This window comes from Tinamus guttatus, unplaced genomic scaffold, assembly GCF_059628265.1.
Source record: "Tinamus guttatus ecotype Peru unplaced genomic scaffold, ASM5962826v1 Tinamus_guttatus_pri_ptg000002l, whole genome shotgun sequence".
In the NCBI taxonomy this organism is placed as follows: domain Eukaryota; kingdom Metazoa; phylum Chordata; class Aves; order Tinamiformes; family Tinamidae; genus Tinamus; species Tinamus guttatus.
In genome coordinates, this window is record NW_028288536.1 from 524,237 (window position 1) to 538,898 (window position 14,662).

General features: G+C 48.5%; 1 protein-coding gene across 4 annotated transcripts in view; it reads right to left on the bottom strand.

The window, feature by feature from the left end:
- Positions 1 to 14,662, bottom strand: part of MAP4K4 (mitogen-activated protein kinase kinase kinase kinase 4) — a 602,555-nt gene that overhangs the window by 134,818 nt on the left and 453,075 nt on the right. For 3 of the 4 annotated variants that reach the window (XM_088539979.1, XM_088539912.1, XM_088539830.1), the window contains exons 2-3: positions 1,145 to 1,289; positions 944 to 1,009 (exon numbers count right to left, since the gene is read on the bottom strand). In XM_088539979.1, coding sequence (XP_088396105.1) covers positions 944 to 1,009; positions 1,145 to 1,201 — 123 coding nt within the window. In that variant the 5' untranslated portion in view covers positions 1,202 to 1,289. Of the gene's footprint in view, positions 1 to 943; positions 1,010 to 1,144; positions 1,473 to 14,662 lie in introns of those variants that run through there. The other variant, XM_088540040.1, reaches the window with a different exon arrangement.

Genomic DNA, 14,662 nt, shown 5'->3' on the forward strand with positions numbered 1-14,662 from the left:
ACGCTGCTTGCTTGCTGTGGAGGCAGAAGGCTTCTCCATCACGAAAGCTGCAGTCCCCTCCCTCAAAACAAACTAGCATGTGTTTCCCTTGCAGAAGACACACGGAACTGCTTTCTTCTAGCTATTCGAGTCGCACACAGCCATAGCTTGCCACAAGAAAAACCTAAACTGCCTTGTTTATAGGCTATATATATATACATATATAAGCATATTCAGTTACTTTCAGTTCTCTCTCTCTCCCTCTGCAAATTTTCCTGGCATTTTTTACAACAATTTAAGGCTAGATTCCTCGGTCTTTGGCCAAATATTAAGACTGTGTGCATAATTAGTCATCCTGGCAGCTACCACTCACTGCAAAGTCATGCAATCTCAACGTTTGTTTGTTCCACTGCATGAACACTGGGGGGGAGAGGAGGGGCTGAAATAAAAATAAAAAGGCATCCTAGTTTCACACCCACACGGACACTCTCCTATTTCTATTTTTTAGAGGCGCACACTCGTCGAACAGGTTATTCTGGGAATCCGGATTTTCGGCACACCACCTTCCCCGCCCCGGTGGCCTCCTGTCACTTGGTGCCCCGTCCCCGCGGCGCGGGGCACAGCCGGGAGCGCGGCGGGGCCGCGTCCTGCGCTGCCGGCTCCGGCTCCCGGGCGCTTTTCCAAGGGGGAAGCCGGTGACAGCGCTAACGCGGGCCGAGGCCTTTGTTTAAAGGCGCTGCCGCCCCCGCCGCAGCGCGGGGCGCCGAGCGCTGCCGAGCGCCGCGGCCTCCCCGCGGGCCGCCCCGGGCAGCGCCCGCCCGCCCGCCCGCCCGGCGGGGGCGTTGCAGGGCGCGGGGGGCACTGCCCGGCCCGGCGGGACCAGCGCACGGCCCCGGGGCTGCCGCGCCGGCGGGGAAGGGGCGCTGGCCCCGCGAGCGCGAGGGGGAGAAACGCGAGCACAAACCTTGTAGACTTGCCCGTACGTGCCATTGCCAACCACTTCCACCAGCTCGAAAATCCCGGCGGGGTCCTGCAGCGGGGGCAGAGAACAGGGTTGGGGGGTGGGTTACGCGCTGGCCGCGGCCGCTGCCCACGCGCGTGCCACGCGCGCGAACAAAGGAGCGCGGCCCGCGCCCCCTCCCGCGCGGCGCCCCCCGCCACTCACCCGCAGGGAGGAGAGGTCGATATCCACGAGACTTTTTGCAGGAGAATCGTTCGCCATTTTTTTCTCGTCTCTTTTTATTCTTTTTCCACCCTTTCTTTTTTTTTCCTCCTTCTTTTTGTGTTAAATAACAGAGGCGCCGCCCCCCCTCCTCCTCCTCCTCGCCGAAGACGATGCGAATTTGCGCGCAGCTCCTCTCCTTCCTTTTCGCCTTTCCCTTCTTCACTCCAGCGCCGCCGGCTTGAAACTCTTCAGCATTGGGAGGGGTTGGCGAGGGGGGGCGATGGGTAGATGGATGGATGGATGGGTGGTGGGAGGAGGAGGAGGAAGGAAGGAAGGAAGGAGGGCGGCAGGAGAGGGGGTGCTGCGCGCCGCCTGTCCCCCCCGCCGCGGGGCTCTGGGTGGCGGTGGCGCGGGGTCGCTCGCGTCGCTCGGCGCTGGCGGCGGCGCTCACACCATGTCGCGGCGGCAGGAGCGGCGCCGCGGCGCGGAGCCTGTGGCAGCCTCGCGGCGCGCCCCGCGCCCGGGCATGGCACGGCACGGCCCGGCCCGGCCCGGCCCGGCCCGCGACGGGGCGGCGCTCACGCCGGCAGCCGGCAGCGCTCTCGCATGGGGGGGCTCGCGCGCTCGGCCCCCGAGCCGCGGCGCTGCCCTCGCATGAAAGGGCGGCGGGCAGCGGCCGCGCGGCGCTGGAGCGCGGCAGACAAAGATGAGCGCGGAAGGAGGAGGAGGAGGAGGAGCAGGGGAAGAGGGACACAAAATACAGCGCGAGCGAGGCAGGGCGAGAGAGAGAAAACAGCTCCCCCTTCCCTCCTGCAGCAGGAAAAACCGGCGGAAACGCGCCCGCACCGAGGCACTGCTGGGTAAATGCGCGCAGGCAGGCACAGAGAGGAGGAGGAGGAGGAGGAGGAGGAAACCGGCTCCGGGAGCCCTGCCCGGGCCTGCCCCACGGCGAGCAAGAGCCCCGGCTGCTCCGGCCAGAGGAGAGCCAGGCGCTGCAGCGGTTGGTGCAGACACCAATGGAGAAGGTGCCGGGTGCCCATGGCGCTGCCCGTGGGCAGTGTGGCTGTGCGGGCGTTTTCCACCTCCTTCCACTCATGAAATGGCCACCAAAATCTCACAGTTCCTTCCCCCCCCACCAAGCCCGCAGGCCCTCAGCAAGACCATGCTGCTCAGAGGCCTCGGAGAAACAGAGGCAGATAGTGGCCCCACGGATCAGGCCCATGGAGCACCTTGAGGCCTCGTGCCAGGCCCTGTTGCTGCACAGAGAGATCCCCCAGCAGAAACTCGGTCACGTGGAGGGAGCCCATTACCCTGTCTTGAGCTAGTCCCATGGGGCGGCTGCACCCAGGTGTAAGCCTTGGCAGGATTTATCTCTCCTTGAAGTCCTTTATCGCAGCGATAGGGCAAGAATGCAGCCTGTTTTCAAGAAGCAGTTACGTTTCCTGTGGGAACCAAGGTTTTCCTGTCTCTTCCACCTTAACCACAAAATTACATAAACATCTCTATAAGTATCGCAGAAGCATACTTTTAAAACAAAGCAAACCTGTTGAGCAGAAAGTATCAGAATAAATTATCATAACAGTTTAATGGTGCACTTCATTTTCACTTAAAGTGTTGTTGCAGAGAAGGTGAACCAAGGCCTGGACCACGCAACTGTTCCGGTCCGCACGGAAGCCTGCAGTCCCAAGAAGGCAAATGAGTTCAAACGGGCTTGGGGCTGGCTCCATCTGGCTGTATCTGCACAGTGCTAGGCCTATGTGCGCCGTGAGCTTGAGAGCTGGCAGAACTATTATTAATGCCTTCACTGCGTTACTTGGCTCGTTTACCTCTGTGTTTCTTCTACGCATAAGAAAAACCGTGACTGGTCAGGCCAAACTGTGCATGTCTCAAAGCACGTCCTGTCTCTGTGCAGCCAGGGGTGGTTGCTGCGGGAAGAGCAGAAGGACGAGGTACTGGTCTGGCGGTGCTTCCCTGCAGCATCCTCCCAGCAGCCCAGGGAATTACATGGTAGGATATTTGGTGTCACTATAATTGATAGTTTTTGAGGGTTTTTTCTTTCATTAAATTACACTGTCAATTCATACAGCTTCTTTTTTGTCCCTGAGCAGCAAGTTCTACAGGTGAACTATTTGTTACACGAAAGACCATCTCTGTTTATTGTCTTCGAACTAGTATCTGCTATCTTGCAAGAAACCCCTGCCGGTTCTTGTGTCGGAAGAGACAGAGAACAATCATTTCCTATTTTATTTTATCCATTAGATTTGTGGTTTTGCAGGCTTAGGGATGCCACGAATGGAAACCATTCCATACTTTTGACCATCCAGCTTGCCCTTCCTTGAACTGTTTCTGCTTCTAAATGTGTTCTTTTTTTTTTTAAGACAGAACTTCCATACAATATCCACAACACAGAGGGCCTCATGCAGCGTTAATGGCCAAGTCCTTGTCCCCAGTCCTTTCCGAACACTCTAGTCCCTCCTTTTCCCTGCTGTTGAGTATGAAATTGATGTTTCCATTGAACATGTCTATTGCAACTAGTGATGACAGATTACTAGTGGTCATACTATATTTTACTATAGTAAACTGTCTACTCCTTGATGTTACAAACATTTCCAAGTGCACACTATGACCTGCAAGATTTCCAGGCCCAATACATAGTGCCATTCTCATGCCCTGTGAAGATACAGTGTGAGTTTTGCAGAGCTGAGACTCTGAGTCACAAATATACCTGTTCACAGATACACATTTTCACACAGCAGTGATGTGCTTCCATCATAACGGTCTGCTTCTGAGCTTGTATTTTACTATAGTAAACTTTATTTTGCTATTTAAGTTATAGTTGTTTTAGTTATTATAAGACTGATAAAGCAGATGTGCTAATGAAAAGATAGTGATTCAGTGAACATTGTCACATCCTCTAGGGAGAAAAAAAAGTAGCTTTCATAAATTTGTAAATGCCACAGGACAGCTTTCTGCCAGCACCTCAGTGCCTCACCTTCCTTTTCTTCCTACACGAGCTAAGAGGATAAAGAGTTGTTTTCCTGAGGAAGATGTCTCTTCGGCTGTGGCCAAAACCACATGTTCATGCCCTTCACCTGCACAGGGCGCTTGCCCAGTTCGGAAAGTCTAGGGATAGAAGATCAAACCTGACATTGCTGCAAAGAAGATGGACAGTCCATTTGAGAAGTGTTCCTCACAGAGTGAAACCAACCTTCCTGGAGGAGAATGACCTCCTGAGATTATAGATCTCCAAGGAAACTTAATTTCAGCCCTGTGGATAGTCATCCCACACACATACAGAAGAAAATGACCTGTGTCTTCTACTGGCAAACCAAATGCAAGCATCAAAATATGTGGTGCAAAACTGTAGAGCCAGCCAGGATTTTTGTAACCCTCAGGACCTCTTTTTCTTTCTGTGCTCACACTGGCAGGGGAACAGAGAAGCTATGGTTTCCTGAGAAATTCTGGCATCCTTGAAAAAGGGAATTAGGGAAGAAGGAATCCTCCCTTCTTCTCTGTCCATTCATTCCTACCCTACACCACGATGTCCCTTGTGCCAGCCTCACACCACTGTGCAGTGAACCAGGACCAGCAAAGGAGAGGACAAATTTATTTTAATATTGATCGTTTCCCCAGGCCACTTCAGTGCACGGCTGCTTGAACTGCTGCGCGGGCGAGGGGCAGGGCAGCACCGCGGCGGAAACGGCGTGGAGGGCAGGAAGTGTGACCATGGCACTGCCTCTCTGCTGCTGCCTCTGTGACAGTCTGAATTCTCAGTGGATCCATAGGCATAGAACCATAGAAACTTCCTTCCTTACCGGAAGAGACACTGGGGAGTAATCAAGGGGATGGGGGGCAACATTTATGTTCTGGCCACAAAATAAATTCCTTCTCCTCCATTTTTTTTCCAGTTCTTTGAAACTGTGGTTGCTTTATTCTGTTCTGCATTTTAGTACTTTGTGGCCCTGATCACTGACCAGAGATCCAGAGGTCATCAACTGCACTAGCATTGTAAGAGCTTAATCATCAACAGTATTCAAGGAGATGAGTAAAGAGGCAGGAAGTTCTGTATTTTCATTTTGTTTTGGTACTGATTCAGCATGTAGCCTTGGGGCATCTCATTTCCTGCCTCCCCTCCCTTTCACTATTTCAAAAAAAGCAGGAGTGATTTTGACTTACTTGACAGTATCAAGTGTTAGACATGTACCCCCTCGTATTTTTTCGGAAAATGGTTCTCAGCTTGTCCAGGAACCTCCATAGCAGAGGCTCAGATTATGTGAGGAACTTCAGAGTGGCGAACATGACCGAGGGAGGCTCGGTACAGTCCAACCTTTCTACTGCACATGGACCTTGGAAACCCAAGGGAGGCTGGGTGGCTCTTTCAACCTGTTCTCCCAGTGCTGGTTAATACGTGTGGCAGGAGCCGATCAAACACAGCAGGACGCGACGCACTCGGCATTCCCGCAGATACGCTCTTCCCCTCCGCCACATCTGCCGCCGCTCTCTGGCACGTCCAGCGCTCCGCGCGCTCACTGCCGACACACCCGGCCTCTGCAGCGTCACGTAGGTGGCTGGGTTCCCACCCCTCTGGTTGCTGCTGGTCACGGCACCGCTGCTCCCCTCCTCCTCAGGCTAGCCCAGCGCCACGGTGTAGTGGGACCCCGGCACTGGGAAGCTTCCTTAGATGCTCTATCGATGTAGCTGTAGGTGACACCGAAGGTAATTGCCCCACTGCTTCCTCACGCATGTTCAGAGACCCAAGGTAGTAGACTGAAGGGACTGTTTCAATACAGGTACTGCCCAAGAAGCAACTCTGCCAGCACAAGACACGTGGCAAAGAGCAGCAGAGCACTTCCCAAGGCCTTTCTGAACTCGCCAGAGGGGCACCAGACCATCAGTGCTATCTGCTTTAGCACTTCCACATCTGTGCAGTTTCTTCAGCTGTGCCAGCTGCATTGCCGCCAGATCGCTGCTCTGCTCTGACCCCACCTTTGTTTTTTATTACTTTTTGCAGGCTTTGCTTTGACTTGTGTGAACCCCGGCTTTGAAGGAGTGGCGGGCAGTAATGCGAGAGCGGGAATCCCTTAAGCCGGTATTAAGCAGAGGTCATGGAAGTACGTCCTAAAAATCATTTCGGGTGAAAGAGCTACCTCACATGGGTGAACAGAGAGACAATGTAACCTCAGTCTTACAATTATTAATATCACAGCTGTGATATTAAGCAGCGCTTAGAGCACACAGCAATAGTAACTTGATCCAGATCATGAATGAACATATGACAGTGTTCATTTGGAGTTAACCAGAGCGCATAATACAGAGTTTATGTCACACGTGGCTTTATGCTGGCTGTGGGGAGGAAAGACAGTATCTGGTCCATCTAAAACTATGTGATATGAGGAGATGATAACTGAAATGGCATGAAGTTTGTCAGGATGAATGTACTCCCAAAGAAAGCTGTGAACAAATCTGAACCGGCAGAGCAAAGTTCAGCAATTTGCATCACATAGCTGGGGCATTTTGTATCTGCTTCTAAACATGCCCACACAGGATTTACACCCCGTGGAGCTGCAGCCTCAGCGAGGAGGCTGCTCCCCTCCTGGGAACAGAACAGGGCAAGGAGGGGTGGCTGCAGGCTGCTGCTGCCTTCTGCTGCCTCCACATCCCTAACGGAGCCACCCGCGCTGTGAATTCTCGGCACGGCCCAGGATCTCACACACCACAACACACCAGGTATCGGCGGTCCTGCGGGCAGGCTTAAAGCTCGCAGAAGTGCCTAGAGCTGGCATCAAAATGATTGCTGTAAGCTTGGGCTGATTCAGAAGAGCTCAGGTGTTTTCATATTTTCAGACCCTGGGAATGCTCTAAGTTTAACCAGTTATTTGTCTGTGGACCAGCTGTGTATCAACCACACAAAACATGCAATTAGTGCACACAGCTCTCTGTCTCGGGCTATCTCTGCCTGCAGCTAAGTTGGCTTGTAGTTATCTTCCCATGACCAAACCATGACACCTATTTCACCCTTTATAGCGGGACACATCTGACCTGAGCCATATCTGCAGTTCCTTTGGCCAAACTTGTTCCCCCCGGTCTGAGTCAGAACTCCTCAGACTCCCCAGCCCTGCTCATCTTTACAGCCTTTATCTCGTTCAGGAGATACCTGGGGATTCTCATCCAGAGTTTCTGAGATCCATGCTTTGGGATGATGACCAAGGTAGAAAGCAACTTCTTCATACCACATTCGTGTTTTTTGGAATAAGATAAACTCTACCAACATGGTGATTCTATGGGCAGTGCTTGTGTAAGTATCTCCCAAGTGCCCTCCAACAGACACACGGGCACATGCCCTGCACCTTCCCGCCTGCTCTCTGGCTCCTGTCCCTGCACTGGTTCCTGGTTGTGCTGGTACCTTTGCGTGCAGGGCTCTGCAATCAAGCAGATCAGGGAGCTCATCAGTTGGCAATAATGCCTTTTTTTCCCCAGATTTTTTTTCAGATTATCCAGATCAGTTGTGCCCACAGTGTGGTGAAAGAACAGAATCGAGCAAAGCAATGAGCGCAGAGGTGGTTGGGTTGGTCTTTCATAAGCCTCCAACTTACATAAACATAGATCAAGTTGAGTTTGTGAGTCTACCAGGCTCTTGAGCAGATAGGTAGAGATTAATTCTCATGAACTTCATCCTTCTTTTGACATGGCCATGAATATAGTCTTTATGTTCCACAAACTGAGTCAGAAATGCCACAGTGATATGATGCAAAGCACTGAGCCTGTATGGACTCAACCCTTATCAATTCAGTTGTGTGCAAAAAAAAAGTGGAAGGAGTCTTCTGTCAGAGCAGGTATCGCCAGTTATTCTTTAGGCAGCTTAAACCTGGTGAAGAAAAAAAGCATAAAGTTGGCACAATATTTCCATATACTTGCACTAACTGAACAGGGAAGAAATTGCATGCTTACACCTGGACCGAATGGATTCCAAAAAGCCCACATGGTGATAATAATGATGATGTGGAAAGCCCACGTGATGGTATAATGATCCTAGAGCCATGGCCCTAGCTGGTGCAGAAGTCATCAAGACACCGAAATGGAGCCAATGTGCTGTGGGCTTCAGGAGGAAAGCGGAGAGCGCAAATTCCCACCGTGCACCTAGTCCAAGGGCGACTGCATTTAATCCTATACATTTATCCCTGTGTTTAACTTTGTGCACTGTGCAAACTCCCTGTGAATTCATAAATCTTTGAGGACTGTGGCTTAAGTGAAGCAAATTATAGAAAATGAAATTAAAGTATAAAGCATACATTTTAAACAAATATCAAGGCTATGAAGTCTGCCCTTTGAAAGCTTTCTTCTTCAGTTTCCAAGTGACTTCTACTTGAAAGTTGAAGGGATTTTTATTTCGTGTTATATTTTATAATGAGTAGGGAGTTATGTTTTGGAAGTAACTCTAAAAATGAAGACTGAATTATCACCAAAATGCAAAAGAAATAGAAGCAGCACAGGTGAGCATTAGCTGTCCTTTCAAATGAAAAATTAAAAACCCTGGTGCTAGGATACTTAAAGCGAAAATGACACCATATAAGGTTTGTAGCAATTAATACATGCTCCTAATTGGTTTAGTTTCCCTTTCCTTTTACACAGCATGAGGTCCACCAGAGGCTGGAATTCCGTGGAGCTCTGGCTTTGCCAGTGAAGGAACCTTAAAGCGCTCCCTCTCCTCCCTTCCCTGGTGCCTCGTACATCGCAGCACTGCCCTCCCAGGGGCAACCTCTTGCCCAAGCAAGGGTTTGCCGGCCTGAGCTGCGTATTGCATCATCGAGCTATGAATAAAACTCTCCAAAGAGGTGAGTTTTAGTGTGGGTCCATTCTTATGGTTATGGTGTGACCCCATGGACAGCTGCAGGGGCCTTCCTGAGGAGGCTGTGATGGCGAAGAGGAAGAAGCAGGTGCTGGTAGGCTGACACAGTGGAACAGCATTGGAGGCTCCTTAAGATAACTCTAGCACCAAAGCCAAGGTCACGTGGAGCTGCTGCTGGCAGGTCAACAGAAATGCCAGGGAAAGGTCTGTAGGAAGACACAAAGCCTTCAGGCATCACCATGCAGCATATAATTTAACAAAAGACATCCACTGGTCATAATAGTTGGTTGAAATGAAAGGTATTAGTCACCTATGGGCCAGTGATTGACACATCGCGATTCTTCAGGTATTTGTTTTTTAAAAAAATGTTGTCATCAAAATACAGTAAAAGTCTGAATGTTGCAGTGCATTGCTGGTTTTGGTGATGTAAGGCAAAGTATCTGAGCTACAGTCTAGCTTGAAAGGATGTTTTTTCTAATCCTTTTCTTTCCCCATTGTTCTGTGCTGTGTTTTTAAGAAAGCCAAGCATCAGGGACGGTGTGACACAGTGTTTTTGTAAGGCTCTTCAGTGTAACTGTTGGGGATGAACTTTACAATCAGCACAATTTATTTAACTTCTGAAGCATGGAGGCTTTGCGGGGGTCTTCTGATTATAAGAGAAACATTTTGAAGAAAGCAAGCGAGTCTAGAGAGAGCTATCACCTCAGGATAAAACTTGGGGATTCACCTGTCCACATGCAGCATACATTTTGGATGTCTAGATCTAAGCAGACCACCTTGACTTATTTTAACAGTTGACTGGAAGAAGGAAGCAGCTCCAGGGTAGAGTTCATCTCATCTTGATAGAGACAGCTAAAACCAATCAGAGAAATGGGATCATACCCAGGTGCAAAGAGGGATCTGGCATGGGTGGTTCAGGTGTCGAAGACCCCAGCGTAGACATCTCAGGCCTGTGAGGTGAATCTTGTGCAGCTGGTCGGTGCTCTTTTGTTGTTGCCAGTTGTTGAGGTTTTTGATAGTCCCCCCCTCCATATTTTGGATGTTTTATCAATTTGACTGGAAAATAGAAGCTGAGGGGACAGATTCTTAGCTGGTGTGAACTGGTGTAGCTCTTGTGAAATGAAATAGAAGCTCTGTTGATCAACTTCTAAAATTTAACATTGGTGTACTTGCTACAAGCATTCATCATCAGAAACAAGTATGCCATTAGGCAATGGTGGTTAGGCAATTTGCCCTTAACTCAGTTAACCCTGAAGTGGAAAAAGAAGGAAAATTTATACAAAGATTAGAAAAATCAGCACATGATTTCCCAGCAGCGCCTGAGAAGTTTTACTGCTGCTATAATAACCGTCGTTCCTTCCTGCAGTCATGAACCCAGACTGAACCCTCGGACTAGGTGTAAATGCATAGGTACAAGTGCTGAGCTGAAGCCGTGCACCACAGGGCAGGAGGAGATCCCAGTTCAGAAGAGAGCTGAGGTGCTGTGGGCCGTGGGACGTTAATGGCACACAAACAAACATGCACTTCTGAGCAAGGGCGTCTCCCCAGATCAGATCCGAGGGATTTGGCAAGAGCGCCTTGCAGAGTTCCCCACCACGCTGCCAGATGTACTCAAATCCTGCCTGTAATCCTGTTGCTAATCAAGTCCTTGATTTCCTGCTGGAAAGAACTTTACTAGTCGGGTAATCTGAAATATTGCTCATTAAGGATGAATTTCCACTTTCCAAACTAGTTGTCCCCTGCACTTGAATCGTGGCAAGATTGGGGGTAAAAATCTCTGCAGACTGAACGATATTGACTTCATAGTCCTTTGGTCGATCATGCTTTGCTACCAACGTTTTACTCATGCAGCGCAAGAAAAAAAGGAGGCCTATTCTTAATACTCATTCCACTTTACTGGGAAATAACATGTATATACATTTTCATAGTATAAAAAATATAATATGAAATGATCTGGATGAAATTACTGAGTTTTAAATAAGGGTCAGTTACCTTGGAGCCAGGTGTTCCAAGCATTTTGTAACAATTAGTCATGTTCCTCTGTGGCTAAAGTAACGTGGGGTGGAAACACCTTTTTTCCCAATATAATTTTTTGATGATGAAATTTTACAGTGGCAAGTTAACTGGCACGATATCTAATACAAAACCTTCTTCTGTATCACGCAGCAGTTTCCAACATGTTTGCATGCTCTATTTTACAAGACAGTAGATAATATCTACATTTAATATCACTTAAATCTTACATAGTTATTTGAGACCTCAGAGCATGTTAGAGGAAAAAAAAAGATGATTACTTGTACAAGTGCCGAGAAATTGGAGGTCAGGGGTTCTTCTAAAACATGTAGTCATTTTGAATACCAAACTAGACACAAACTACTTGATTTTCAGTAATACTTGGCACATCTGTTTTCTTGGCCGTAGGTTTTATGCACTCTCTCAACTGCAAATTTTCAAAGAACCTTTGCAGCAACTTCAAGCTCAAATTTGTAGACTGCTCATGCTAGCAGGCCTTCTGAGAAGGCCTTTCCACCAGAAATCCAGGGCATCTCATTGGAACGGTGACAACAGGCCACCTGCTCCTACAACTTAAAATTAATAGAGAAGCTGATGAGTGTTGGTGAGTCTATTTGGGGGGCTCTGAAAGGGAGTCATGGATAGGGATCTTTGGAGTTCATGGTATCTTCTCAAGCTGTTCATGGGAAGGAGAGCCAAAACAGGACATTCTTTTGGAAGCCAGGCTCAGGACCACACGGCATCTTAGCAGCCCTCACACTCTGGCCTCCACTTAGGCCTATTGGGCTTACCCAGCCTCGCTTCTTATAGTGCACACAGGCTGCATGTTGCACAGACCAACCAACTCTGCCAAGTTATATTGCAGACTTCCAGCCCCATCCTGGCCAGGTGTGTGCCAGCTAGTGAAAGAATGGACACGGGTTGACGGTGTGTTTCCTCTTCTCAACTCAAAGTCCAAGGCAAGGTGGGTTGTGTCATCATGAAGTGCCCTTCAAGAATTTGACACTTCAGCACAGGGCCTCCCACTGCCAAGCATGTACATTATCTCTTTGCTGCTTGCCATTGCACGTCAGGACTTGTCTATGGGAAAGAAAAGTTGAGTCAACATCATGCTGAGGTGCAGAACTTCTTACCCAGTGAGATGCTGTTGATGAATGTATGCAAGGGAATCTGGACTTCCAGTTGCAAAAGAGGATTTAAGACATCTTGGCGGCCTGAGCCGTCCTGTCCTGGTTGCAGTTTTCCACAAATTCCCTCTGCCCACCCCATAGATGGTAGCATGAACTGATCAGCTTATCTGTTCGTTAGAGCTTCTTGGGCTCTTTGCTGTTGGCCCAGTGAAGTAGATGAGGCTCTATTACTCAAAGTGCTCTTCAGCTGTGCCCTTAACATAAAGAAGGTTTTTTTTCTTGCTTGTATGTTTTTTTTCTTTTTTTTTCTACAAATTTTTTATCTTCAGGACTCTCAGGTTTACCTAACCTGTTCACTTTTCACTGTCTCTTTCCTTTTCAGCCCTATTTCTAGATAAGAGAGTCATCAAATTTGACTACTCATGGTGTGCAAAAAAATTACACTAGACAACAGCAGATAGACTTCTATACAAATATGGTAGGAATCATTATATATGTCATTAAGTGTCTACAATGTAGAAGTCCAAACTTGACCTCTTCATATAATTTCCACTGATAGTCGGCAGAAAAGAAAGGTGTGATTCATCTCATCATAAAGGAGACATGTAAAATAGGTCACATGAATCACTTTCTATAAATGCCTGTTTCCCTGTATTCTCTCTAAAGGCAGTCTAGACACATAACTCAGATATAAATGGTTATGCTGTAAACGTCCGAAGTTAGATGGGATGAATCCCACATTCCTTGTCTGGTCTTCTGACTTAATGCCCTGTAAAAAGACTCTTAAAAGACTCTTTTTTCTTTTTCTTCTTTTTCTTACCTCCAAATCTGACATGCGTTTGTCAGCTGCTCGGAAGTCTCTGACTATCTGCCAGAGAAGGGATAATTTGTTATTTCTCCCAGGAGAAATGTAGCCGATGCAAAATACAAGGGCAGTGGCACTTGGCCACAGAGCATGAGTTCAGCAAGTGAATTACACATGCACAGACTCACGGAGCAGCTGAGGATGGACAGGACCTCTGCAGATCACCTAGTCCAGCCTCCCCAGCTCAGAGCTGGCTCAGTTCAAGCAGGTCTTGTCCTTATAGGTTTTGAATATCTCCAAGGATAAAGACTTCACAGTGTGTTAAGTAACATGTTCCAGTGTTTGATCACCCTTACAGTAAAGTCATTCCTTATGTTTGAGCAGAATTTCTTGCACTTCAGTTTGTGCCAGCTGCCTCTTGTTCTGTCACTGAACACCACTGAGAACAGCCTGACTCCATCTTCTTTACACTCCCCATTAGGTATTTACAAACACTAGCAAGATGCCCCTGAGCCCCCAGCCCCCAGCTCTCTCAGCCTCATCTTGTATGATAGATAATCTTACCCCTTAATCGTTCTCATGGTCTTGCTCCAGTATGTCCATGACTCTCATACTGTTGTGTCCAAAACTGGACTCCTCAATTCAAATATGGCCTCACCAGAGCTGAGCAGAAGGGAAGGATGATTTCCCTCTATCCACTGGTGATGCTCTGCCTAGGGCAGCCCAGGAGGCTGTTGGCATCATCCTGAACTGTTACAACAGAGAAGGGCAGAGGACAGCTGCCAGAATGACTTTGTTTTGGTTTCCAGGAGTGCAAAAGCATGTTCAAGAAGCAGAGCCTTTAAGAAAGTCAAATGGGACTTGCTAGGGAGGAGGTTTCACAGGGAAACTGTATATGTGAGAGTGCAGGCAGTGAGTTCGTAAGGAAGATTTCTGTTCTGGTACTGACCTTCACTGCTGCTGAGGGCTCAGCTACACGTCATCGTCCTGTGGTTGATGGGATGGGGGCAAAAACAGAGCACCGTACAACAGGAAAGTTGGCAACAGGTTGCTGCCAGCTGTGAAAAAAAAAATGTAGAGGAAAAGTGGGAAGGAATGCAGGGGAAAATGATGGCTGGCTAGGCAGAAGCAGATTTGTCCTTGTGTAGCATCTCCATGGGAGTGAAGCCACTACTGCTCGTGCAGATGGTGTTACGTGTGGTAACTCCTGCCCAGAAGCCATATTTGTCAAGGCCACTGCCATGGTCTCCTGGTTGCAGGCACCAGGAGACTCCTTTCAAGCACTAGAGCCGCTTGGGTTGGCTGGAAGGGGCCCAGCTACTCTTGCCTGGACTGCAAAGGGCACGGATTGACTGTTCTAATGTGGATGGTATTCTCCATTCTGGCTTTGAGGTGATATTGTGCACAGTACTGGCAAGCCTTGAGTTTCTCCTAAAGGTGTTCAGGATACATAAATCAGATACATCCCCACTTATTCCTGAGGGGAACACCAGGAGCAAAATAAAGAAAACAAAGGATCAGTGTCCACAACAAAATATTTCCGATACACTGCTTTGCCCTATGAGTGATTCACAGTGCATATGGGCCAAGCTGCCTGTTATCTAAAGTGTAGGTTTATCCAAACAAATACAAATAAAGCATACATGTAGCTTCTTAGATGTTTTGGTGGAACACTCTAGATAAACTTGCGGTAGAAGCTGGTTTGTTATAGTTGTTATAATGCC